This window comes from Oncorhynchus tshawytscha, linkage group LG15 (assembly GCF_018296145.1).
Source record: "Oncorhynchus tshawytscha isolate Ot180627B linkage group LG15, Otsh_v2.0, whole genome shotgun sequence".
Taxonomy (NCBI): domain Eukaryota; kingdom Metazoa; phylum Chordata; class Actinopteri; order Salmoniformes; family Salmonidae; genus Oncorhynchus; species Oncorhynchus tshawytscha.
The window spans coordinates 40,810,990-40,837,139 of NC_056443.1; the positions used below are offsets into that span (position 1 = coordinate 40,810,990).

General features: G+C 51.1%; 1 protein-coding gene and 1 long non-coding RNA gene across 2 annotated transcripts in view; both read right to left on the reverse strand.

The window, feature by feature from the left end:
* tkfc (triokinase/FMN cyclase) overlaps positions 1-14,163 on the reverse strand; it is a 43,853-nt gene extending 29,690 nt beyond the window's left edge. Inside the window, exons 1-11 of the mRNA XM_042298589.1 lie at positions 13,654-14,163; positions 12,601-12,790; positions 11,984-12,276; positions 11,722-11,800; positions 11,521-11,610; positions 8,640-8,674; positions 8,227-8,311; positions 6,865-6,954; positions 6,575-6,691; positions 5,020-5,133; positions 3,908-4,045 (exon numbers count right to left, since the gene is read on the reverse strand). Of these exons, the coding sequence (XP_042154523.1) occupies positions 3,908-4,045; positions 5,020-5,133; positions 6,575-6,691; positions 6,865-6,954; positions 8,227-8,311; positions 8,640-8,674; positions 11,521-11,610; positions 11,722-11,800; positions 11,984-12,276; positions 12,601-12,790; positions 13,654-13,659 (1,237 nt within the window). The 5' untranslated portion in view covers positions 13,660-14,163. The remainder of the gene's footprint in view (positions 1-3,907; positions 4,046-5,019; positions 5,134-6,574; positions 6,692-6,864; positions 6,955-8,226; positions 8,312-8,639; positions 8,675-11,520; positions 11,611-11,721; positions 11,801-11,983; positions 12,277-12,600; positions 12,791-13,653) is intronic.
* LOC121839438 lies at positions 4,094-5,012 on the reverse strand. The gene is made up of 3 exons (XR_006078991.1): positions 4,791-5,012; positions 4,581-4,613; positions 4,094-4,325 (listed from the first exon to the last, which is right to left on the reverse strand). It is a non-coding gene; the product is annotated as an uncharacterized LOC121839438 (long non-coding RNA).
* Positions 14,164-26,150: the final 11,987 nt, after the last annotated feature.

Below are 26,150 nucleotides of genomic sequence, written 5' to 3' on the forward strand. Positions count from 1 at the left end.
ATCTGCCTTCTGTCTGTACTGGGTCTGTAGTTCAGCCTGTACATTAATGATCTGCCTTCTGTCTGTACTGGGTCTGTAGTTCAGCCTGTACATTAATGACCTGCCTTCTGTCTGTACTGGGTCTGTAGTTCAGCCTGTACATTAATGATCTGCCTTCTGTCTGTACTGGGTCTGTAGTTCAGCCTGTACATTAATGACCTGCCTTCTGTCTGTACTGGGTCTGTAGTTCAGCCTGTACATTAATGACCTGCCTTCTGTCTGTACTGGGTCTGTAGTTCAGCCTGTACATTAATGACCTGCCTTCTGTCTGTACTGGGTCTGTAGTTCAGCCTGTACATTAATGATCTGCCTTCTGTCTGTACTGGGTCTGTAGTTCAGCCTGTACATTAATGACCTGCCTTCTGTCTGTACTGGGTCTGTAGTTCAGCCTGTACATTAATGACCTGCCTTCTGTCTGTACTGGGTCTGTAGTTCAGCCTGTACATTAATGACCTGCCTTCTGTCTGTACTGGGTCTGTAGTTCAGCCTGTACATTAATGACCTGTCTTCTGTCTGTACTGGGTCTGTAGTTCAGCCTGTACATTAATGACCTGTCTTCTGTCTGTACTGGGTCTGTAGTTCAGCCTGTACATTAATGATCTGCCTTCTGTCTGTACTGGGTCTGTAGTTCAGCCTGTACATTAATGACCTGCCTTCTGTCTGTACTGGGTCTGTAGTTCAGCCTGTACATTAATGACCTGCCTTCTGTCTGTACTGGGTCTGTAGTTCAGCCTGTACATTAATGATCTGCCTTCTGTCTGTACTGGGTCTGTAGTTCAGCCTGTACATTAATGATCTGCCTTCTGTCTGTACTGGGTCTGTAGTTCAGCCAGATGATACAGTGATTACAAATGAGTCAAGTTCAACAAGCTGCACAGAACTGACCTGCCAGGTTTCATAGTGTCTGTACTGGGTCCAGTTCAGCCTGTACATTAATGACTGTCTTCTGTCTAACTGGGTCCAGGTGTACATTAAGTGACTCACTCAGCCTGTAATGACCTGTCCAGTTCAGCCTTACATTAATGTGCCTTCTCACTCTGTACGGTCCAGGTTACATAGTGACTCACTACTGTAATGACCTGCCTTCTGTCTGTACTGGGTCAGGCCTTACATTAGTGACTGCCTCTGTCTGTACTGGGTCGGTCCAGGTTACTGTGACTCACTACTGGGTCAGGTTACATAGTGACTCACTACTGTAATGACCAGGTTACATAGTGACTCACTGGGTCTGTAGTTCAGGTCACATAGTGACTCACTTCTGTCTGTCCAGGGTCTGTAGTTCACTACATTAATGATCTGCCTTCTGTCTGTACTGGGTCTGTAGTTCAGCCTGTACATTAATGATCTCACTTCTGTCTGTACCAGGTCACATAGTTCACCTGTACATTAATGATCTGGTTCTGTCTGTACTGGGTCTGTAGTTCAGCCTGTACATTAATGATCTGCCTTCTGTCTGTACTGGGTCTGTGTTCACTACTGTAATGGTCCAGGTACATTAGTGATCTGCCTTCTGTCAGTATGGTCCAGGTTCAGTGCCTGTACATTAATGGTCTGCCTTCTGTCTGTACTGGGTCTGTAATGGTTCAGCCTGTACATTAGTGATCTGCCTTCTGTCTGTCCAGGTTCATAGTGTTCAGCCTGTACATTAATGATCTGCTTCTTCATAGTCTGACTCACTACTGTAATGGTCCAGGTGTACATTAATGATCTGCCTACTGTCTGTACTGGGTCTGTAGTTCACTACATTAATGGTCAGCCTTCTGTCTGACTGGGTCTGTAGTTCAGCCTGTACATTAATGATCTGCCTTCTGTCTGTACAGGGTCTAGTGTTCAGCCTGTACATTAATGATCAGCCTTCTGTCTGACTGGGTCTGTAATGGTTCAGCCTGTACATTAGTGACTCACTACTGTCTGTACTGGGTCTGTGTTCAGCCTGTACATTAATGATCAGCCTTCTGTCTGACTCACTCTGTATGGTTCAGCCTGTACATTAATGATCTGCCTTCTGTCTGTACAGGGTCTGTAGTTCAGCCTGTACATTAATGATCAGCCTTCTGTCTGACTGGGTCTGTAATTCAGCCTGTACATTAATGATCTGCCTTCTGTCTGTACTGGGTCTGTAGTTCAGCCTACATTAATGATCAGGTTCTGTGACTCACTACTGTAATGGTCAGCCTTACATAGTGACTCACTGTCTGTAATGGTCAGGTTCAGCCTGTACATTAATGACCATAGTGACTTCTGTCTGTAATGGGTCAGTTCAGCCTGTACATTAATGGTGACCTGTCTTCTGTCTGTACTGGGTCCAGTTCAGTTACATTAGTGACTGTCTTCTGTCTGTAATGGTCTGTAGTTCAGTGACTCACTACTTAATGATCTGGTTCTGTGACTGTACTGGGTCTGTAGTTCAGATGTTTGCAGATGACTACATTGATGTAAAAGAGTCCAACAAGCTGCACCAGAACTCACTACTGTAATGGTCCAGGTTACATAGTGACTCACTACTGTAACGGTCCAGGTTCCAGGTGACTCAGTGACTCACTACTGTAACGGTCCAGGTTACATAGTGACTCAGTGACTCACTACTGTAATGGTCCAGGTTACATAGTGATCAGTGACTCACTACTGTAATGGTCCAGGTTACATAGTGACTCACTACTGTAATGGTCCAGGTTACATAGTGACTCACTACTGTAACGGTCCAGGTTACATAGTGACTCACTACTGTAATGGTCCAGGTTACATAGTGACTCACTACTGTAATGGTCCAGGTTACATAGTGACTCACTACTGTAATGGTCCAGGTTACATAGTGACTCACTACTGTAATGGTCCAGGTTACATAGTGACTCACTACTGTAATGGTCCAGGTTACATAGTGACTCACTACTGTAACGGTCCAGGTTACATAGTGACTCACTACTGTAACGGTCCAGGTTACATAGTGACTCACTACTGTAACGGTCCAGGTTACATAGTGACTCACTACTGTAATGGTCCAGGTTACATAGTGACTCACTACTGTAATGGTCCAGGTTACATAGTGACTCAGTGACTCACTACTGTAATGGTCCAGGTTACATAGTGACTCAGTGACTCACTACTGTAATGGTCCAGGTTACATAGTGACTCAGTGACTCACTACTGTAATGGTCCAGGTTACATAGTGACTCACTACTGTAATGGTCCAGGTTACATAGTGACTCACTACTGTAATGGTCCAGGTTACATAGTGACTCACTACTGTAATGGTCCAGGTTACATAGTGACTCACTACTGTAATGGTCCAGGTTACATAGTGACTCAGTGACTCACTACTGTAATGGTCCAGGTTACATAGTGACTCACTACTGTAATGGTCCAGGTTACATAGTGACTCACTACTGTAATGGTCCAGGTTACATAGTGACTCACTACTGTAATGGTCCAGGTTACATAGTGACTCAGTGACTCACTACTGTAATGGTCCAGGTTACAGAGTGACTCAGTGACTCACTACTGTAATGGTCCAGGTTACAGAGTGACTCAGTGACTCACTACTGTAACGGTCCTGTGGAAACACTGTTGCTTTTATGAATTTTGTGTTGTTGCTTTTTGTTCTATGTTGCTCTGTCTGTATGCTACGTCTTGCTTGTCCTATGTTGCTCTGCGTGTGCTCACTGCTCAATGATTGTCTATATTGTAATTGTTTTTAATAACCTGCCCAGGGACAGCTGTTGAAAATTAGCCGGCTGGCTAAAACCGACACTTTTACTGAAATGTTTGTTGATTCATGTCCACTGTCCCTGTAAAAATTAAATCAAATAAACTGAATACTGTTCATAAATGTTGCAGAGTGTATCTACAAGTATGCAATTAATGTCTTCACCTTTCGCAGCTTGGGCATGAGTGTTCCCGCAATCTCCGTCCCCGGATGCCCTGTCCAGTGAGTTTAGTTCCTCTTGGCGTTGAAGAAGGGAAGAGCACACCGCTTCTAGAGCCTTCCGCATCACATCACTGAGAGGACCTGACACACAGAAAGATATTCATGTACAGCTGTGTGTGTGTGTGTGTGTGTGTGTGTGTATTCAAAGGATCAAAAATTATGTTTAAAAAAAAAGTGAGGGAACAATATGACTGCCTGGATTGGAACCCAGGTATGCTGCAGGGCCTCAATACTGTTGGCCCACTGAGCTAGACCTACCTTCTGTGTGAGGTGAGCGTTGTCCTAACCTACCTTCTGTGTGAGGTGAGTGTTGTCCTAACTGTACCTTCTGTGTGCGAGGTGAGTGTTGTCCTAACCGTACCTTCTGTGTGCGGTGAGTGTTGTCCTAACCTACCTTCTGTGTGAGATGTCAGGTGAGTGTTGTCCTAACCGTACCTTCTGTGTGAGAGGTCAGGTGAGTGTTGTCCTAAACCTACCTTCTGTGTGAGGTGAGTGTTGTCCTAAACCTACCTTCTGTGTGAGGTGAGTGTTGTCCTAACCTACCTTCTGTGTGAGGTGAGTGTTGTCCTAACCTACCTTCTGTGTGAGAGGTCAGGTGAGTGTTGTCCTAACCTACCTTCTGTGTGCGGTGAGTGTTGTCCTAACCTACCTTCTGTGTGAGGTGAGTGTTGTCCTAACTGTACCTTCTGTGTGCGAGGTGAGTGTTGTCCTAACCGTACCTTCTGTGTGCGGTGAGTGTTGTCCTAACCTACCTTCTGTGTGAGAGGTCAGGTGAGTGTTGTCCTAAACCTACCTTCTGTGTGAGGCGAGTGTTGTCCTAACCTACCTTCTGTGTGAGAGGTCAGGTGAGTGTTGTCCTAACCTACCTTCTGTGTGAGAGGTCAGGTGAGTGTTGTCCTAACCGTACCTTCTGTGTGAGGTGAGTGTTGTCCTAACCTACCTTCTGTGTGAGAGGTCAGGTGAGTGTTGTCCTAACCTACCTTCTGTGTGAGAGGTCAGGTGAGTGTTGTCCTAAACCTACCTTCTGTGTGAGGTGAGTGTTGTCCTAACAGTACCTTCTGTGTGAGAGGTCTCTTGCATGTCTTTCGCTGGAGGGTCCAGAATGTAACTCTTCCCACTGATACACACAGTACTGAGGTTGGGCCAGGCAGAGGCTGTGGTCCTGGCATCTGAGAGAGAGAGATGGGGAGGGAGGGAGTGAGATGGGCAGGGAGGTAGTGAGATATGGAGGGAGTGAGATGGGCAGGGAGGGAGTGAGATATGGAGGGAGAGAGTGTGATAAGGAGGGAGAGATGGGGAGGGAGGGAGTGAGATGGGCAGGGAGGGAGTGAGATGGGCAGGGAGGGAGTGAGATATGGAGGGAGAGATGGGCAGGGAGGGAGTGAGATGGGCAGGGAGGGAGTGAGAGAGATATGGAGGGAGAGATGGGCAGGGAGGGAGTGAGATGGGCAGGGAGGGAGTGAGATATGGAGGGAGAGATGGGCAGGGAGGGAGTGAGATGGGCAGGGAGGGAGTGAGATGGGCAGGGAGGGAGTGAGATATGGAGGGAGAGATGGGCAGGGAGGGAGTGAGATATGGAGGGAGAGATGGGCAGGGAGGGAGTGAGATATGGAGGGAGAGATGGGGAGAGAGGGAGTGAGATATGGAGGGAGAGATGGGGAGAGAGGGAGTGAGATATGGAGGGAGAGATGGGGAGAGAGGGAGTGAGATATGGAGGGAGAGATGGGGAGGGAGGGAGTGAGATATGGGCAGGGATGGAGTGAGATATGGAGGGAGAGATGGGCAGGGAGGGAGTGAGATATGGAGGGAGAGAGTGAGATATGGAGTGAGAGATGGGCAGGGAGGGAGTGAGATATGGTGGGAGAGATGGGCAGGGAGATGGGGAGGGAGGGAGAGAGAGATGGAGAGAGAGATGGGGAGAGAGATGGGGAGAGAGGGAGAGAGAGATGGGGAGGGAGACGACAAGCCAGTGATACATGGTGATAGGTTTGTGTGTGTGTGTGTGTGTGAGTGAGTATAAATCGGCAGTGTGTGTGTGTGTGTGTGTGGGGGGGAGATTCTCATTTGGACAATAGTCTGTCCTCTCCTTGACTCCCTGGAAACTGTTAAGTGGTTGAGGAGTCGAGTCCTGGTCTCTTCCCCTCCTCCACAGAACAGCTAGCGCCAAGGCGTTTTATAATCCAATCGGCTGTTGTTTTCTCCACGGAGAAAAGCATCAAAACATTTTAAAAATAAACCACATATCCTTTTCTCTATAAAAATGTCTTTCACAACTAGCTTCATTAGTTCCTCTCTTTCCACATTCATTTGGAGATTCCTCCTCTGTAAATTCATTTGCACGATGACGCTCGAGTGGAGAAGGAGTCTCGTTTCACACCAGCGTAATGTGTTTCCACGTTCCCTCCTTGCCTCCGCTCCTCATTTCAACTTTGACCTTTTTCAAAAAGAGGCGAGAGAGGACGGAGGAGAGGAGGCGAGCAAATCCAATTGAGATTCTCCCTGTGTGTGTTCTCAACCAACCAGTGTGTCAAGGTGACTGTGTTCTCAACCAACCAGTGTGACAAGGTGACTGTGTTCTCAACCAACCAGTGTGACTGTGTGTGTTCTCACCAAACAGTCGGAGTATCTCCTGGTCTGCTCTCATCATTGACAGAGACACTCCCGCCATCTCCAGTGATGTCATAAATGCCCCCGACATCACCCGGGCAACCCGCACCCCACGACCCTCTGTAACCATGGCAACAACAAAAAAATGAATTTTAAAAAAGAGATTCCACAGAGAATGTAAACAAGGTAACCTGAATAACGAGGTTAACAATTAGCTTTTCATAAAGCAATAAAATACAATATTATACATTGTTATTCACGATAACAGTTAGGCAATGAGCCATGAGTCTTACCCAGGTAGCGTATAGCAGATCTAGTAACAACAGATATCTCTAGACAAGACAGAGCTCCAAGGTTGTTGACACACAGAACCACACTGTCACCTTTACCAGAGAGAGAGACGGGACACGGTTAGGAGGACGAGGTAGGAGTTGGGGGGACACGGTTTAAAGGAGGAGGGGGGACACGGTTTAAAGGAGGAGGGGGACACGGTTTAAAGGAGGAGGGGGACACGGTTTAAAAGGAGGGGGACACGGTTCAAAGGAGGGGGGGAAACGGTTCAAAGGAGGGGGACACACGGTTCAAAGGAGGGGGACACACGGTTCAAAGGAGGGGGACACACGGTTCAAAGGAGGAGGGGGGACACACGGTTCAAAGGAGGAGGGGGACACACGGTTCAAAGGAGGAGGGGGGGGACACGGTTCAAAGGAGGAGGAGGGGGACACGGTTGAAACTGATTAAAGTCCTTGTACCTGACTTTAGCAGATCTAGTAACAACAGATATCTCTAGACAAGACAGAGCTCCAAGGTTGTTGACACACAGAACCACACTGTCACCTTTACCAGAGAGGAGGGGGACACGGTTCAAACGAGGTAGGAGGGGGACACGGTTTAAAGGAGGAGGAGGGGACACGGTTCAAAGGAGGAGGGGGACACGGTTCAAGGAGGGGGACGGGACACGGTTCAAAGGATGACGGGACACGGTTTAAAGGAGGACGGGGGGGACACGGTTCAAAGGAGGAGGGGGACACGGTTCAAAGGAGGAGGGGGAGGACACGGTTCAAAGGAGGGGAGGGGACACGGTTCAAAGGAGGGGGGGACACGGTTCAAAGAGGAGGAGGGGGGGACACGGTTTCAAAGGAGGAGGGGGGGACGGTGGGGACACGGTTCAAAGGAGGAGGGGGGACACGGTTCAAGGAGGAGGAGGGGGGACACGGTTTAAAGGAGGAGGGGGGGACACGGTTTAAAGGAGGAGGGGGGACACGGTTTAAAGGAGGAGGGGGAACACGGTTTAAAGGAGGAGGGGGCACGGTTTAAAGGAGGAGGGGGGAACACGGTTTCAAAGGAGGAGGGGGACACGGTTTAAAGGAGGGGGACACGGTTCAAAGGAGGAGGGGGACACGGTTTAAGGGAGGAACACGGTTTAAGGGGGACACGGTTTAAAGGGGGGGGACACGGTTCAAAGGAGGGGGGGGACACGGTTCAAAGGAGGAGGGGGGAACACTGTTTAAGGGAGGAGGGGGAACACGGTTTAAGGGAGGAGGGGGAACACGGTTTAAGGGGGGAGGTTCAAAGGAGGAGGGGGACACGGTTCAAAGGAGGAGGAGGGGGACACGGTTGAACTTTGCACTGATTAAATGCGGTGGTCCTTGTACCTGACTTCAGCGACAGATGTGATTGGCTGGCAGGGTTGGTCATATGGTCTACCATGGTCTTCACCACCTCATCCGCCGAGGTCACCTAAAAGAGATCCATCATGGCAAACCAACAACGTCTCATTAAATACGACACACCGATAGGGCAGCGTCACCCGGGCTTGGCCGTCATTGTAAATAAGAATACGTTCTAAACTGAGTTGCCCTAGTTAAATAAAAGTTGAATAGAGGTTGAATAAAGGTTAAATAAAGGTTGAATAGAGGTTGAATAAAGGTTGAATAAAACAGTGCACTACTTTTGACCAGATTGAGTGCCATTTGGAACACACTGCCTACACTGTAACCTAACTTTATTACACTGACCTTTGACCTCTTAATGCCAACACACTGCAACCTAACTTTATTACACTGACCTTTGACCTTTTAATGCCAGGCTCACCATGGATACCTGAAGAGAAAAACAACATGATCTAAATTACTAACTGCTCTTTCTCCCCCCATAGAAGTTATCGATTGCAAACATGGAATTCACCCAGTCCCAGCTCCCCCCCTCCCTCTCTCACCCAGTCCCCTCCCTCTCTCACCCAGTCCCAGGTCCCTCCCTCTCCCACCCAGTCCCAGGTCCCTCCCTCCCTCACCTAGTCCCTCCCTCCCTCACCCAGTCCCAGGTCCCTCCCTCCCACTCTCACCCAGTCCCCTCCCTCCCTCTCTCTCACCCAGTCCCAGGTCCCTCCCTCCCTCACCCAGTCCCAGGTCCCCCCTACCCCCCCTCTCTCGCCCAGTCCCAGGTCCCCTCCCCCGCCCAGTCCCAGGTCCGCCTCTCGCCCAGTCCCAGGTCCCCCTCCCCCCTCTCTCGCCCGGTCCCAGGTCCCCCCCCCCCCTCTCTCGCCCGGTCCCAGGTCCCCCTCCCCCCCCCTCTCTCGCCCGGTCCCAGGTCCCCCCCCCCTCTCTCGCCCGGTCCCAGGTCCCCCCCTCTCTCGCCCGGTCCCAGGTCCCCCCCCCCCTCTCTCGCCCGGTCCCAGGTCCCCCCTCTCTCGCCCGGTCCCAGGTCCCCCTCTCTCTCGCCCGGTCCCAGGTCCCCCCTCTCTCTCGCCCGGTCCCAGGTCCCCCCCCTCTCTCTCGCCCGGTCCCAGGTCCCCCTCCCTCTCTCGCCCGGTCCCAGGTCCCCCCCTCCCTCTCTCGCCCGGTCCCAGGTCCCCCTCCCTCTCTCGCCCGGTCCCAGGTCCCCCTCCCTCTCTCGCCCGGTCCCAGGTCCCCCCTCCCTCTCTCGGTCCCAGGTCCCCCCCCTCTCTCGGTCCCAGGTCCCCCTCCCTCTCTCGGTCCCAGGTCCCCCTCCCTCTCTCGGTCCCAGGTCCCCCCTCCCTCGGTCCCAGGTCCCCCCCCCCTCGGTCCCAGGTCCCCCCTCCCTCGGTCCCAGGTCCCCCCTCCCTCGGTCCCAGGTCCCCCTCCCTCGGTCCCAGGTCCCCCCCCCTCCCTCGGTCCCAGGTCCCCCCCCTCGCCCGGTCCCAGGTCCCCCCTCTCTCGCCCGGTCCCAGGTCCCTCTCTCGCCCGGTCCCAGGTCCCCTCTCTCGCCCGGTCCCAGGTCCCCCTCTCTCGCCCGGTCCCAGGTCCCTCTCTCGCCCGGTCCCAGGTCCCCCCCCCCTCTCTCGCCCGGTCCCAGGTCCCCCCCTCTCTCGCCCGGTCCCAGGTCCCCCTCCCTCTCTCGCCCGGTCCCAGGTCCCCCCCCTCTCTCCCCCGGTCCCAGGTCCCCCCCCTCTCTCGCCCGGTCCCAGGTCCCCCCCCTCTCTCTCGCCCGGTCCCAGGTCCCCCTCCCTCTCTCGCCCGGTCCCAGGTCCCCCCCCTCTCTCGCCCGGTCCCAGGTCCCCCTCCCTCTCTCGCCCGGTCCCAGGTCCCCCTCCCTCTCTCGCCCGGTCCCAGGTCCCCCCCTCCCTCTCTCGCCCGGTCCCAGGTCCCCCCCCTCTCTCGCCCGGTCCCAGGTCCCCCCTCCCTCTCTCGCCCGGTCCCAGGTCCCCCCCCTCTCTCGCCCGGTCCCAGGTCCCCCCCCCCCCTCTCGCCCGGTCCCAGGTCCCCCCCTCCCTCTCTCGCCCGGTCCCAGGTCCCCCTCCCTCTCTCGCCCGGTCCCAGGTCCCCCTCCCTCTCTCGCCCGGTCCCAGGTCCCCCCCCCTCTCGCCCGGTCTCTCGCCCGGTCCCAGGTCCCCCCCTCCCTCTCTCGCCCGGTCCCAGGTCCCCCCCCCTCTCTCGCCCGGTCCCAGGTCCCCCCTCCCCTCTCTCGCCCGGTCCCAGGTCCCCCCCCCCCTCTCTCGCCCGGTCCCAGGTCCCCCTCCCTCTCTCGCCCGGTCCCAGGTCCCCCCCTCCCTCTCTCGCCCGGTCCCAGGTCCCCCTCCCCTCTCGCCCGGTCCCAGGTCCCCCCCTCCCTCTCTCGCCCGGTCCCAGGTCCCCCTCCCTCTCTCGCCCGGTCCCAGGTCCCCCTCCCTCTCTCGCCCGGTCCCAGGTCCCCCTCCCTCTCTCGCCCGGTCCCAGGTCCCCCTTCCCTCGCCCGGTCCCAGGTCCCCCTCTCTCGCCCGGTCCCAGGTCCCCCTCTCTCGCCCGGTCCCAGGTCCCCCTCTCTCGCCCGGTCCCAGGTCCCCCTCTCTCGCCCGGTCCCAGGTCCCCTTCTCTCGCCCGGTCCCAGGTCCCCCTCTCTCGCCCGGTCCCAGGTCCCCCCTCTCTCGCCCGGTCCCAGGTCCCCCTCCCCCCTCTCTCGCCCGGTCCCAGGTCCCCTCCCCCCTCTCTCGCCCGGTCCCAGGTCCCCCTCCCCCCTCTCTCGCCCGGTCCCAGGTCCCCCTCCCCCCTCTCTCGCCCGGTCCCAGGTCCCCCTCCCCCCTCTCTCGCCCGGTCCCAGGTCCCCCTCCCCCCTCTCGCCCGGTCCCAGGTCCCAGGTCCCCTTCCCTCGCCCGGTCCCAGGTCCCTCCCCCTCTCTCGCCCGGTCCCAGCTCCCTCCGTCCCATCTCTCGCCCAGTCCCAGCTCCCTCCCCCTCTCTCACCCAGTCCCAGCTCTCTCACCCGGTCCCAGCTCCCTCCCCCTCTCTCGCCCGGTCCCAGCTCCCTCCCCCTCTCTCGCCCAGTCCCAGCTCCCTCCCCCTCTCTCACCCAGTCCCAGCTCCCCCCCCCTCTCTCACCCAGTCCCAGCTCTCTCACCCAGTCCCAGCTCCCTCCCCCTCTCTCACCCAGTCCCAGCTCCATCCCCCCTCTCTCACCCAGTCCCAGCTCCCTCCCCCTCTCTCACCCAGTCCCAGCTCCCTCCCCCTCTCTCACCCAGTCCCAGCTCCATCTCTCCAGCAGGCAGGTCAAAGGAGGGCAGACAGCCTGGAACACTGCAGGGAGATAAGCTGACCCCCAGAGTACCTACAGTAGAAACATACAATCTCTGAGAATACTAGAGGAGTATAAACTGACAGATGCAGATAAGAGAAAAGCTGATTGGCTGAAACGGTTGTGAGTGTGTGTAGATCTCACCAATGCCCTTCACTGCCTCTGTCACCTTGGAGACAATCTCGTCCAATGGACAACCTTCTTCAGCCAGAGCCCCAGCAAGCTGAGCGAGAGGAAAAGAGATCAATGACTTTCTTTCACACGACGTGTTCACATCAAAACAGTCCTAGATGATCAGGGGTTAAAGTGCGTTTAAAATCCTATATATCTAAACATAAAAACGCTATACTTCTGTCATTTATAACAAGGTCAAAAAGAGATGAAACACTGATGCATTATCCATTACCTTGTGAACGAACACCGTCCCACACAGGCCCCTCCTCCCCGCCTTACTGGGTTGATCAAAAGCACAGTCGTCGGCGACAATCACCATTTCGACTGCGACGCCGCGGTTACGGGCCTGTTCCGCAGCGAGGCCGAAGTTGAGGCGGTCTCCGGTGTAGTTCTTAACGATGAGTAGAACTCCCGACACCCCCGCGTCACGTAGAGACAAAATGGCCGCTAGAACACTGGCCGGGGGAGGAGAGGCAAAGACACCACCTGCAACCGCTGCTGATAGCATACCGCTACCTATGTACCCTGGGGGGGGAGAAGGGAGGGAGAGACAGGGAGAGGGAGGTGGGAGATCAGAGACAGAGAGTACTTGTCTGTGTTGGCTCGTGCCCAGGCCCCCCTCTAGAGAGCAGGGCCACTCGTCCCCTGAGGACCTCCAGGCCAGCCCTGACCACCACCCTGTGGCCCCTCAGTAGAGAGGGACTGTGTGTGTATACAAACCAACACCTAGAGACCTCATCAAGAACGGTTGGGTTGACAGTCGCTGGACTCAGGTTCCCAGTCAGGGCTTCCCTTGGATTTACAACGTTGGTGTCTGAATGTGTCTATACAGGTAAACGAGTGTCCTACCTGCGTGTGCTGGCTCGTGTCCAGACCCCCCTCCAGACAGCAGGGCCACCCGGCCCTTGAGGGCCTCCAGATCAGCCCTGACCACCACCCTGTGGCCCCTCAGCAGAGAGAGACATCCAGAGCTAGAGACAATGCCTTCCAGGGCCTCGTCTACACAGCGGTCTACTGAGTTTAATAACTTCTGTTGGGGCTGGGAGAGGAGAGACGTAGCAGAGGAGAGACGTAGCAGAGGAGAGACGTAGCAGAGGAGAGACATAAGGCCCAAAGCCTGTAACCTTCTGATATATAGACCTACAGAGGCTAGGCTACATGGTACACTGACCCTGTAACAGACTAACACTGACCCTGTAGCAGACTACAACACTGACCCTGTAGCAGACTACAACACTGACCCTGTAGCAGACTACAACACTGACCCTGTAACAGACTACAACACTGACCCTGTAGCAGACTACAACACTGACCCTGTAGCAGACTACAACACTGACCCTGTAACAGACTACAACACTGACCCTGTAACAGACTACAACACTGACCCTGTAACACTGACCCTGTAACAGACTACAACACTGACCCTGTAACAGACTACAACACTGACCCTGTAACAGACTACAACACTGACCCTGTAACAGACTACAACACTGACCCTGTAACAGACTACAACACTGACCCTGTAACAGACTACTGTAACAGACTACAACACTGACCCTGTAACAGACTACAACACTGACCCTGTAGCAGACTACAACACTGACCCAGATCATGTAATACTGTACAAAACAAGAGGCCAAAGATCGAAGGCCTAAGCCTCTCGTTAGCTACATTTGTCCTTTTGCACTAATGGCAATAAATGGACTATGTTCCTTGGCTTGAACCTGTGTCTGCCATGCAATCACGAAGGGCTCACCATTCTGCAGGCTACTCTGTTCAAAAGCATCCCAAGACAATGTATTTACAGCATTCCGTGACTTTGCATTGAAACAGGCCGTTAATGTGTACGTTTTAATTGGGTTTAGAGATGTTTATTTAATAGTTTTCTTGCAGTTATCTTACCTTCATGCTTCTCTGCTGTTGTTTTCTTCTGACGCTTTGCACGTTGAACCTCACGCCAGTGACACAGATATTTATAACTAGACCAAGATAGACCACAGCCTTTCGTTTCAAACAGGAACAAATGAGTCATTGTGGGCAGAGCCAAGCCCGAGCCAGAGCGATTCTATTGGCGCGTTCTAGAACATATATTTGCATGTTTCAGTTAGGGAACGCCTACTCTTTGCACTCTTTCTAAACAACACTATTTCAAAAAAACTTTAACAAAGGGTAAAATGTATAAAACGTATTCCACTCTGTTCGTAACATATTCTAGTTTTTTGGAAGAACATGGTATTGAGATCAAATGTTTCATCGGTGAGAAAATGTGCAAAATGTAGGCCAAAATCCATATCGTTCCATCTTCTCCCACTGCCGGACACTGGACTTCCTCTCACTACCGTGGAAACCCCAAACGGATGCTTCACATTTATACATCCGGTGAAATATCTGCGCTGGTGATGCGCAGTTCTTCTTCGGTGGGGTTTAACCTGCGGATGGCATTCAATAAGTCGCATTATCACCCTCAACTGGACCATAATATACAACTATTATACTTTGTGATACAAAATGGGAAAAAGGGACATATAAAATACCCATTCCAACTTTTCTATTTTTTTATTTTTTTTATTTCACCTTTATTTAACCAGGTAGGCTAGTTGAGAACACCTTTATTTAACCAGGTAGGCTAGTTGAGAACAAGTTCTCATTTGCAACTGCGACCTGGCCAAGATAAAGCAAAGCAGTGTGAACAGACAACACAGAGTTACACATGGAATAAACAATTAACTAACACGACATTAACACACATCCCATGCCCTCCTACACACTGATGCGACATGGCCATAAACGTGGCGCCGGAAACAGCGCAGTGGATTCTGCAGCTCTGACAGGATAACTGATATATCCTAACAGTAAAGACAAACCGTGACACCTCTATGTCACCACGCTCCCCGATGTGCATTTCGAAAACGATTCATTCTATTTCAACGACTCTCTTTACTGACTCGAGAGTCATGAATCGCCACTCGTTCATTTTAGTCGTTCGTTTTGACCTGCTAAGAGGCAACGTTGCGCAATGACTCCCAGCCTACAGCAGGACTGATAACCTGTCCGACACGCTCCTCCGGCTCAGCACCTCTGGAGAGTCGAACGATTCCTTATTTTGACCGAACGAGTCGAAAAGATCCGAGTCCGTAAAAAGAGCCGAACTTCCCATCACGACCACGCACACCTGCCACGGACCGAGGTCAAAGTAAAACATGGACTGGACACACAAACAGGGAGTGAAAGCGGAAGTGTCACCAAACACATTGAGCAGCGCAGCATTATCCATGAACGTGTAAAAAGAAGGGAACGTTGCCACCTCCTCCCTTGAATCCGAAAATCCAAGAGTCATGGACGATAGGAGAGAGTGATGTTTATCAGAATTAGCCACTGATCATGGCTGTCAATTCCATTAGACATAAGAATAATTGGACCAAGGTGACTTCTGTACAGGGGTAGTTTTGTTAATTAAAGAGCCCCGACGCTCGGTCTGAACAGTGTACCGTATGTGTGTATTATTTATTATTTTATTATATATAAATTATTATGTGATATATGACAGAGGTGTTCATGTTTCTAGAACCACCACCGCAATTGATCATTGATTTACGGAACGTGGGTAAGTAACGTATAGTTTTGAAAACGTGGTCTCGTAAAAAAAAAAAACTGATTTTTATCGTATTCCAAGTTTGCATCTTCTACTAAATTCATTTTTTTGTAAAATATTTTAGTGGACTTGTCATTGTGCATAGTTGTATGGTTTGTTAAACTTTGAAATCAATGTTATTTTTTAAAAATTTGGCATATACATACATACATAAAGTGAAAAAACTGAGTCAAAGAGTAATTCCGTTTGAATTGCCCGTGTGATCCGCGGCCATTGCACTTCCTCAGGGAATTATATGCTGCTAGGTGATTGGTCATTTCCTGAAGGCTTTGCACTTCATGCATTCTTTAGGAGTATCATATCTTGTCCTTGGTCATATCTCAATTTCTTTAAATTCATGAGCGATTCACGATAACTAGTGATGCATCGATATGACATTTTTGTCCGATTCCGATAATTTCCTTGCCAAAGAACCGATACCGATATTTACAATTTTACAGACCTTTTTAAGCATTCTAGTACAGTTAAATAGTTAACACACATGGACGCATCTCAGTGCAAGAGGCGCGTCACTACAGTCCCTGGTTCGAATCCAGACTGAATCACATCCGGCCGTGATTGAGAGTCCCAAAGGGTGGCTCACAATTTTGCCCAGCGTTATCCGGGATTGGCCGTCATTGTAAATAAGAATTTGTTCTTAACTGACTTTCTTAGATAAATAAAGAATGTTTTACTGCTGTGTCTGTCCGGAGCTCACTGGTGGAGACAACTCTGAGGACCGCTATAGTATTGTATACCATGTTGCAAGCTTCAGCCCAGACCCAATCGTTTTATAGAATGTTTCAAGTTCGTTGCAGACGTGTTGCCAATGTGATTTTTACAATATTTATTTTTTATCAGGATATTTTCTACCTGCAGGCTGCAATGTTTTTATTTGTTGGCTTTATGTAGGATATTTTTACATAGTTGGCAACAGCAATATAAGATACCTTTTAGGTTTGTATCATTTCCATTTAGATTTAGATATAATTTAGATTAACTACATGACAATGATTTTGAGATACGAAGACATGATTATAAATTCATATAGTTGATTTTATTGAAACACGTATGGTGTGTGTATGTGTTTAAACATTTTATTTTATTAAACAATCGATTGGTCGAAAGAACAGACTTCCTTCGTTCGACCAAGATTATATTTTTTTTTTATGTTTATTAACTCTTTTAATGTCACCATCGGCCTCATGGTGAAATCCCTGTGCAGTTTCCTTCCTCTCCGGCAACTGAGTTAGGAAGGACGCCTGTATCTTTGTAGTGACTGGGTGTATTGATACACCATCCAAAGTGTAGTTAATAACTTCATCATGCTCAAAGGGATATTCAATGTCTGCTTTTATTTATTTTTCTTCTACCAATCGGTGCCCTTTTGCGGTGCCCTTTTGCGAGCCTTTGGAAAACCTCCCTGGTCTTTGTGGTTAAATCTGTGTTTGAAATTCACTGCTTTACTGAGGGACCTTACAGTTATCTATATGTGTGGTTTACAGAGGTGAGAGTCATTGCACACAGAGTGAGTCCATGCAACTTATTATGTGACTTGTTAATGTGCTTATTGGATCAGTGGAGCTCGTACCAGCTTGCCTTGTACCCAGGCTTGTTTATTTTTTTGTACTTTAACTATTTGTACATAATTACAACACCGTATAAAAACATAATATTACATCTGAAATGTCTTTATTCTTTTGGAACTTCTGTGAGTGTAATGTTTACTGTTCATTTTTTTGCTTTTGTCAATGTAAACATATGTTTCCCATGTCAATAAAGCCCCTTAAATTGAGAGAGTACCTTAATTGTCTTTCAGGTATTCTCTGGTGTAATTTCCCTGTTTTCCTATAGGTGTCAGTAGAGCACAGAGGTAGAGCTGTAGCTGTAGTTGTAGCTTCATATAAAAGTAGCTGTAGCTATTACCTAACCACAGATCTAAAATCAGATAATCTAACCCTAATTTCACACTGAACCATTAGAGGGCTGAAATAATATATGATCCTAGAGCTGCTAGTTAGGGATAGGCTATATATCTCTGATCTATAATATCTGATCCTAGATCTGTTAGTTAGGGATAGGCTCCATATCTCTGCATTTAATTATTTGTTTTTCTTTTCTCTTACTTTTTTTAAATTGTATTTTTTAGGTATTTTCTTAAAACTGCATTGTTGGTTAATGACTTGTTAGTAAGTAAGCATTTCACTGTGAGGTCTACTACACCTGTTGTATTCAGCATTTCACTGTGAGGTCTACTACACCTGTTGTATTCAGCATTTCACTGTAAGGTCTACTACACCTGTTGTATTCAGCATTTCACTGTACGGTCTACTACACCTGTTGTATTCAGCATTTCACTGTAAGGTCTACTACACCTGTTGTATTCAGCATTTTACTGTAAGGTCTACTACACCTGTTGTATTCAGCATTTTACTGTAAGGTCTACTACACCTGTTGTATTCAGCATTTCACTGTAAGGTCTACTACACCTGTTGTATTCAGCATTTTACTGTAAGGTCTACTACACCTGTTGTATTCAGCATTTTACTGTAAGGTCTACTACACCTGTTGTATTCAGCATTTCACTGTAAGGTCTACTACACCTGTTGTATTCAGCATTTTACTGTAAGGTCTACTACACCTGTTGTATTCAGCATTTCACTGTAAGGTCTACTTTACTTGTTGTATTCAGCATTTCACTGTAAGGTCTACTACACCTGTTGTATTCAGCATTTCACTCACAGATGAGGGAGAGCGGATGGGTTCATGTCTAAATTGTGCAACCTTCTTTTCCTTAATTTTGTCTTGTCTTGTCTTGTCCTGAAAGGTATCCTCCCCCCTCTCTTGCTCATCTCTCTCGTTCCTGCAGTGTCTTTTTCATTCATTCTATTTCCATCTCTTCATCCTCACTCTCTTTCTCTCCCTCCTCTCTTTTCCTCTGTCTCTCTAAGTTCAATGCCAGTAGTTCCACACACACTAATGGGAACCACATTCTCCGTCTGTGAAGTAGCGGAAGATGGATCACCTGTCTCTAGTTACACACACACACACACACACACACACACACACACACACACACTGTGTGACTTGTGTCTTGCTTCTCAAAGCTCCTTATTGGCAAATAATCCTGTCAGAATAAACAGACAGGTGTCCCACTTTACCGTCACCCCCCTCTCAACCTCTCCTCTGTGTGTTCCTGATAACCAACCTGGGGACTCTAGTTCTCTGTTCTCCAACATCATGCGGTTGAAGTCAGAAGTTTACATACACCTTAGCCAAATACATTTAAACTCAGTTTTTCACAATTCCTGACATTTAATCCTAGTAAAAATCTCTGTCTTAGGTCAGTTAGGATCCCCACTTCATATTAAGAATGTGAAAAGTCAGAATAATAGTAGAGAGTGATTTATTTCAGCTTTTATTTCTTTCATCACATTCCCAGTGGGTCAGAAGTTTACATACAATCAATTAGTATTTGGTAGCATTGCCTTTAAATTGTTTAACTTGGATCAAACGTTTGGGTAGCCTTCCACAAGCTTCCCACAATAAATTGAGTGAATTTTGGCTAATTCTTCCTGACAGAGCTTGGTGGAACTGAGTCAGGTTTGTAGGCCTTCTTGCTCGCACACACTTTTTCAGTTCTGCCCACACATTTTCTATAGGATTGAGGTCAGAGCTTTGTGATGGCCACTCCAATACCTTGACTTTGTTGTCCTTAAGCCATTTTGCTACAACTTCGGAAGTTTGCTTGGGGTCATTGTCCATTTGGAAGACCTATTCGCGACTAAGCTTTAACTTTCTGACTGATGTCTTGAGATGTTGCTTCAATATATCCACATCATTTTCCTACCTCATGATACCATCTATTTTGTGAAGTCCCTCCTGCAGCAAAGCACCCCCACAACACGATGCTGCCACCCCCGTGCTTCGCGGTTGGGATGGTGTTCTTCGGCTTGCAAGCCTCCCCCTTTTTCCTCCAAACATAATGATGGTCATTATGGCCAAACAGTTCTAATTTTGTTTCATCAGACCAGAGGACATTTCTCCAAAAAGTACGATCTTTGTCCCCATGTGCAGTTGCAAGCCGTAGTCTGGCTTTTTTATGGCAGTTTTGGAGCAGTGGCTTCTTCCTTGCTGAGCGGCCTTTCAGGTTATGTCGATATAGGACTCGTTTTACTGTGGATATAGATACTTTTGTAGCGGTTTCCTCCAGCATCTTCACAAGGTCCTTTGCTGTTTTTCTGTGATTTATTTGCACCTTTCGCCCCAAAGTATTTTCATCTCTAGGAGACAGAAGGCGTCTCCTTCCTGAGCGGTATGATGGCTGCGTGGTCCCATGGTGTTTATACTTGCGCACTATTGTTTGTACAGATGAACGTGGTACCTTCAGGGATTTGGAACTTGCTCCCAAAATGAACCAGACAATTTTTTTCTGATGTCTTGGCTGATTTCTTTAGATTTTCCCATGATGTCAAGCAAAGAGGCACGAGTTTGAAGGTAGGCCTTGAAATACATCCACAGGTACACCTCCAATTGACTCAAATGATGTCAATTAGCCTATCAAAAGCTTCTAAAGCCATGACATCATTTTCTGGAATTTTCCAAGCTGTTTAAAGGCACAGTCAATTTAGTGTATGTAAACTTCTGACCCACTGGAATTGTGATACAGTGAATTATAAGTGAAATAATCTGTCTATAAACAATTGTTGGAAAAATTACTTGTGTCATGCACAAAGTAGATGTCCTAACCGACTTGCCAAAACTATAGTTTGTTAACAAGAAATATGTGGAGTTGTTGAAAAATGAGTTTAAATGACTCCAACCTATGTGTACGTAAACTTCAGACTTCAACTGCACTTAGTGACGTCAGTAACCAGCTAGGAGACTCTAGTTCTCTGTTCTCCGACATTATATTTAGTGACGTCAGTAACCAGCTAGGAGACTCTAGTTCTCTGTTCTCCGACATCATATTTAGTGACGTCAGTAACCAGCTAGGAGACTCTAGTTCTCTGTTCTCCAACATCATATTTAATGACGTCAGATGCACCACAAGTTGTTACTACAAAAGGTTAGGCTATTTGACCTGCAGCGCCTGTGGAACATTCTGGAACGATCTGAGCATTCTCTGACGCACATACACACACTTCAGTTTTCAGCGCGACACTAAACTCGGTCCCACTAGAAAACATAGAGGAACCAAACAAAGGGTCCTACCCTTTGACAGGGAATAATTACTTGTTTGCGTGCGAGTGATGAGGGAGATGGATGGAGGGAGAGGAGAAGAGTACATTTTTGGGGGTCAACGAGCTCTGAAGTACTGGATGTAGAGGAGGATGAAGAGGAGGATGAAGATAAGGTAGCCTTTGTTGTGGGGTTTGTAGTGTGTGTGTGTGTGTCCGGGAGAGGGGGGTTTGGCGTCCTCTGTGTATGTACTTGGTGACCCTTCCAACATTGTCCCTCCCTCTACTCCCTCTTTCCTGTGCCAGAGCTGAGACCGAGGGCAGTCTCCTGTCAACTTCAGCCAATCTTACAACCTCACCCTCCCTCCTTCCTGTGCCAGAGCTGAGACCGAGGGCAGTCACCTGTCAACTTCAGCCAATCTTACAACCTCACCCTCCCTCTTTCCTGTGCCAGAGCTGAGACCGAGGGTAGTCTCCTGTCAACTTCAGCCAATCTTACAACCTCTCCCTCCCTCCTTCCTGTGCCAGAGCTGAGACCGAGGGCAGTCTCCTGTCAACTTCAGCCAATCTTACAACCTCTCCCTCCCTCCTTCCTGTGCCAGAGCTGAGACCGAGGGCAGTCACCTGTCAACTTCAGCCAATCTTACAACCTCTCCCTCCCTCCTCTTTCCTGTGCCAGAGCTGAGACCGAGGGCAGTCTCCTGTCAACTTCAGCCAATCTTACAACCTCTCCCTCCCTCCTTCCTGTGCCAGAGCTGAGACCGAGGGCAGTCACCTGTCAACTTCAGCCAATCTTACAACCTCACCCTCCCTCCTTCCTGTGCCAGAGCTGAGACCGACGGCAGTCACCTGTCAACTTCAGCCAATCTTACAACCTCACCCTCCCTCCTTCCTGTGCCAGAGCTGAGACCGAGGGCAGTCTCCTGTCAACTTCAGCCACTCTTACAACCTCTCCCTCCTCTTTCCTGTGCCAGAGCTGAGACCGAGGGCAGTCTCCTGTCAACTTCAGCCAATCTTACAACCTCTCCCTCCTCTTTCCTGTGCCAGAGCTGAGACCGACGGCAGTCACCTGTCAACTTCAGCCAATCTTACAACCTCACCCTCCCTCCTTCCTGTGCCAGAGCTGAGACCGACGGCAGTCACCTGTCAACTTCAGCCAATCTTACAACCTCACCCTCCCTCCTTCCTGTGCCAGAGCTGAGACCGAGGGCAGTCTCCTGTCAACTTCAGCCAATCTTACAACCTCTCCCTCCTCTTTCCTGTGCCAGAGCTGAGACCGACGGCAGTCTCCTGTCAACTTCAGCCAATCTTACAACCTCTCCCTCCTCTTTCCTGTGCCAGAGCTGAGACCGACGGCAGTCACCTGTCAACTTCAGCCAATCTTACAACCTCACCCTCCCGTTATTTCTAAGCTACTGTCTTTCCACCCTTCTCATGTGAACTCGGCTCCACCTCTACTCCCTCCATGTCATCCTTTTTTCCTACGCCAGGCTGCTGTCAGGTCAAGTGTTTGGTCAAGAGTTAAGGCTGAGGAAAGAGATTGAATATGATGGAAGAGAGACGAGGTCAAGGTGTCCTTCTGGGATCTCCTTTCAACCTTAGTCTGCCCTTTTTGACAGCCTTCTGTTCCTGTATCACCCTGTTCTGAACCCCCCTGTTATTCCCCCTACTCCTCTCCTCCCCCTCTCCTCTCTTCCCCCTCTCTCTCTTTTTTCCTAGCCACCGTGCTTCTACACCTGCATTGCTTGCTGGTTGGGGTTTTAGGCTGGGTTTCTGTACAGCACTTTGAGATATCAGCTGATGTACGAAGGGCTTTATAAATACATTTGATTTGATTTCCCCTCTCCTTCTTCCCCCTCTCCTCTCTTCCTCCTCTCTTACCCCTCTCTTACCCCTCTCCTCTCTTACCCCTCTCCTCTCTTACCCCTCTCCTCTCTTCCCCCTCTCCCCCTCTCCTCTCTTCCCCCTCTCTCCCCCTCTCCTCTCTTCCCCCTCTCCTCTCTTCCCCCTCTCTTCCCCCTCTCCTCTCTTCCCCCTCTCCTCTCTTACCCCTCTCCTCTCTTACCCCTCTCCTCTCTTCCCCCTCTCCTCTCTTCCCCCTCTCCTCTCTCCCCATCTCCTCTCTTCCCCCTCTCCTCTCTTACCCCTCTCCTCTCTTACCCCTCCCTCCCCCTCTCCTCTCTTACCCCTCTCTCCCCCTCTCCTCTCTTACCCCTCTCCTCTCTTCCCCCCTCTCCTCTCTTCCCCCTCTCCTCTCTTCCCCCTCTCCTCTCTTCCCCCTCTCTCCCCCTCTCCTCTCTTCCTCCTCTCTTCCCCCTCTCTCCCCCTCTCCTCTCTTACCCCTCTCCTCTCTCCCCCTCTCCTCTCTTCCCCCTCTCTCCCCCTCTCCCTCTCTCCCCCTCTCCTCTCTTCCCCCTCTCCTCTCTTACCCCTCTCCTCTCTTCCCCCTCTCCCCCTCTCCTCTCTTCCCCCTCCCCCTCTCCTCTCTTCCCCCTCTCCTCTCTTCCCCCTCTCCTCTCTTACCCCTCTCCTCTCTCCCCCTCTCCTCTCTTCCCCCTCTCTCCCCCTCTCCTCTCTTCCCCCTCTCCTCTCTTCCCCCTCTCTCCCCCTCTCCTCTCTTCCTCCTCTCTTCCCCCTCTCTCCCCCTCTCCTCTCTTCCCCCTCCCTTCCCCCTCTCCTCTCTTCCCTTCCACCTCTCCCTCTTCCCCCTCTCCTCTCTTCCTTCCACCTCTCCCCTCTTCCCCCTCTCCTCTCTTTCCCCTCTCTTCCCCCTCTCCCTCTTCCCCCTCTCTCCCCCCTCTCCTCTCTTCCCCCTCTCTCCCCCTCTCCTCTCTTCCCCCTCTCCTCTCTTACCTCTCTTCCCCCTCTCCCCCTCTCTCTTCCCCCTCTCCCCCCTCTCCCCCTCTCCCTCTTCCCCCTCTCCTCTCTTCCCCCTCTCTTCCCCCTCTCCTCTCTTCCCCCTCTCTCCCCCTCTCCTCTCTTCCCCCTCTCTCCCCCTCTCCCTCTCTTCCCCCTCCCTTCCCCCTCTCCTCTCTTCCCCCTCTCTCCCCCTCTCTTCCCCCTCTTCCCTTCCCCCTCTCCTCTCTTCCCCCTCTCTCCCCCTCTCCTCTCTTTCCCCTCTCTTCCCCCTCTCCCCTCTTCCCCCTCTCTCCCGCTCTCCTCTCTTCCCCCTCTCTCCCCCTCTCCTCTCTTACCCCTCTCCTCTCTTCCCCCTCTCCTCTCTCCCCCTCTCCTCTCTTCCCCCTCTCCTCTCTTCCCCCTCTCTCCCCCTCTCCTCTCTTCCTCCTCTCTTCCCCCTCTCTCCCCCTCTCCTCTCTTACCCCTCCTCTCTCCCCCTCTCCTCTCTTCCCCCTCTCTCCCCCTCTCCCTCTCCCCCTCTCCTCTCTTCCCCCTCTCCTCTCTTACCCCTCTCCTCTCTTCCCCCCTCTCCCCCTCTCCTCTCTTCCCCCTCTCCCCTCTCCTCTCTTCCCCCTCTCCTCTCTTCCCCCTCTCCTCTCTTACCCCTCTCCTCTCTCCCCCTCTCCTCTCTTCCCCCTCTCTCCCCCTCTCCTCTCTTCCCCCTCTCCTCTCTTCCCCCTCTCTCCCCCTCTCCTCTCTTCCTCCTCTCTTCCCCCTCTCTCCCCCTCTCCTCTCTTCCCCCTCCCTTCCCCCTCTCCTCTCTTCCTTCCACCTCTCCACTCTTCCCCCTCTCCTCTCTTTCCCCTCTCTTCCCCCTCTCCCTCTTCCCCCTCTCTCCCCCTCTCCTCTCTTCCCCTCTCTCCCCCTCTCCTCTCTTCCCCCTCTCCTCTCTTACCTCTCTTCCCCCTCTCCCCCTCTCCTCTCTTCCCCCTCTCCCCCTCTCCTCTCTTCCCCCTCTCCTCTCTCCCCCTCTCTTCCCCCTCTCCTCTCTTCCCCCTCTCCCCCTCTCCTCTCTTCCCCCTCTCTCCCCCTCTCCTCTCTTCCCCCTCCCTTCCCCCTCTCCTCTCTTCCCCCTCTCTCCCCCTCTCTTCCCCCTCTTCCCTTCCCCCTCTCCTCTCTTCCCCCTCTCTCCCCCTCTCCTCTCTTTCCCCTCTCTTCCCCCTCTCCTCTCTTCCCCCTCTCCCCCTCTCCTCTCTTCCCCCTCCCTTCCCCCTCTCCTCTCTTCCCCCTCTCTCCCCCTCTCTTCCACCTCTCTTCTCTTCCACCTCTCTTCTCCTCCACCTCTCTTCTCTTCCCCCTCTCTTCTCTTCCACCTCTCCTCTCTTCCCCCTCTCCTCTCTTCCTCCTCTCTTCCCCCTCTCCTCTCCTCCCCCTCTCCTCTCTCTAGCTCTCCTTTCTTCACCCTCTCCTCTCTTCCCCCTCTCCTCTCTTCCCTCTCTCCTCTCTTCCTCCTCTCCTCTCCTCCACCCTCTCCTCTCTTCCACCTCTCCTCTCTTCCACCTCTCCTCTCTTACCCCCTCTCCTCTCTTCCCCCTCTCCTCTCTTCCCCCTCTCCTCTCTTCCCCCTCTCCTCTCTCCCCCTCTCCTCTCTTCTACCTCGCCTCTCCTCTCTTCCCCCTCTTCACCCTCTCCTCTCTTCCCCCTCTCCTCTCTTCCCTCTCTCCTCTCTTCCTCCTCTCCTCTCCTCCACCCTCTCCTCTCTTCCACCTCTCCTCTCTTCCACCTCTCCTCTCTTTCCCCTCTCCTCTCTTCCCCCTCTCCTCTCTTCCCCCTCTCCTCTCTTCCCCCTCTCCTCTCTCCCCCTCTCCTCTCTTCTACCTCGCCTCTCCTCTCTTCCCCCTCTTCACCCTCTCCTCTCTTCCCCCTCTCCTCTCTTCCCCCTCTCCTCTCCTCCACCTCTCCTCCACCTCTCCTCTCCTCCACCTCTCCTCTCTTCCCCCTCTCCTCTCTTCACCCTCTCCTCTCTTCTACCTCTCCTCTCCTCTCTTCCCCCTCTCCTCTCTTCTACCTCTCCTCTCTTCTACCTCTCCTCTCTTCTACCTCTCCTCTCTTCCCCCTCTCCTCTCTTCACCCTCTCCTCTCTTCCCCCTCTCCTCTCTTCCCCCTCTCCTCTCTTCACCCTCTCCTCTCTTCCCCCTCTCCTCTCTTCACCCTCTCCTCTCTTCTCTTCCCCATCTCCTCTGTGTGTGTAAACTTCAGATTAAAAGAGTTTACAGTTGAAGAATAGCTTCCTCTCTGTTCCACGGGGGACAGTATTGTGTAGTTGATCTGGTCTGAACCATAATATAATTCTTACTATATATAATATAGTATATATATATATAAGGGAGGGAGGGATGGAGAGGGGAGGGAGGGAGGAGAGGAGATGGAGGGAGGGGAGGAGAGATGATGATGTAAGATAAGGCTTCGCTCCAACTGGGCCTCAGACTGTGTGTTGATAACGTACAGTGAAGACTGTGTGTTGGTAACGTACAGTGAAGACTGTGTGTTGGTAACGTACTGACTGTGCCACTAGCAGGGTTGTGACCGGGAGGGAGGACAGAGGGGAGGAGGCATGGTGTCTGGGACGGTTTGTCTCTTTGGAGGCAGTGTGTGTGTAGACAGGGTGTCTGGGCTTGGGGGACAGAATCATAGAGGGAAAGGAAGATTATGAACTTTGGGAGGAAGGAGAGCAAGGGACAAAGGGAGAG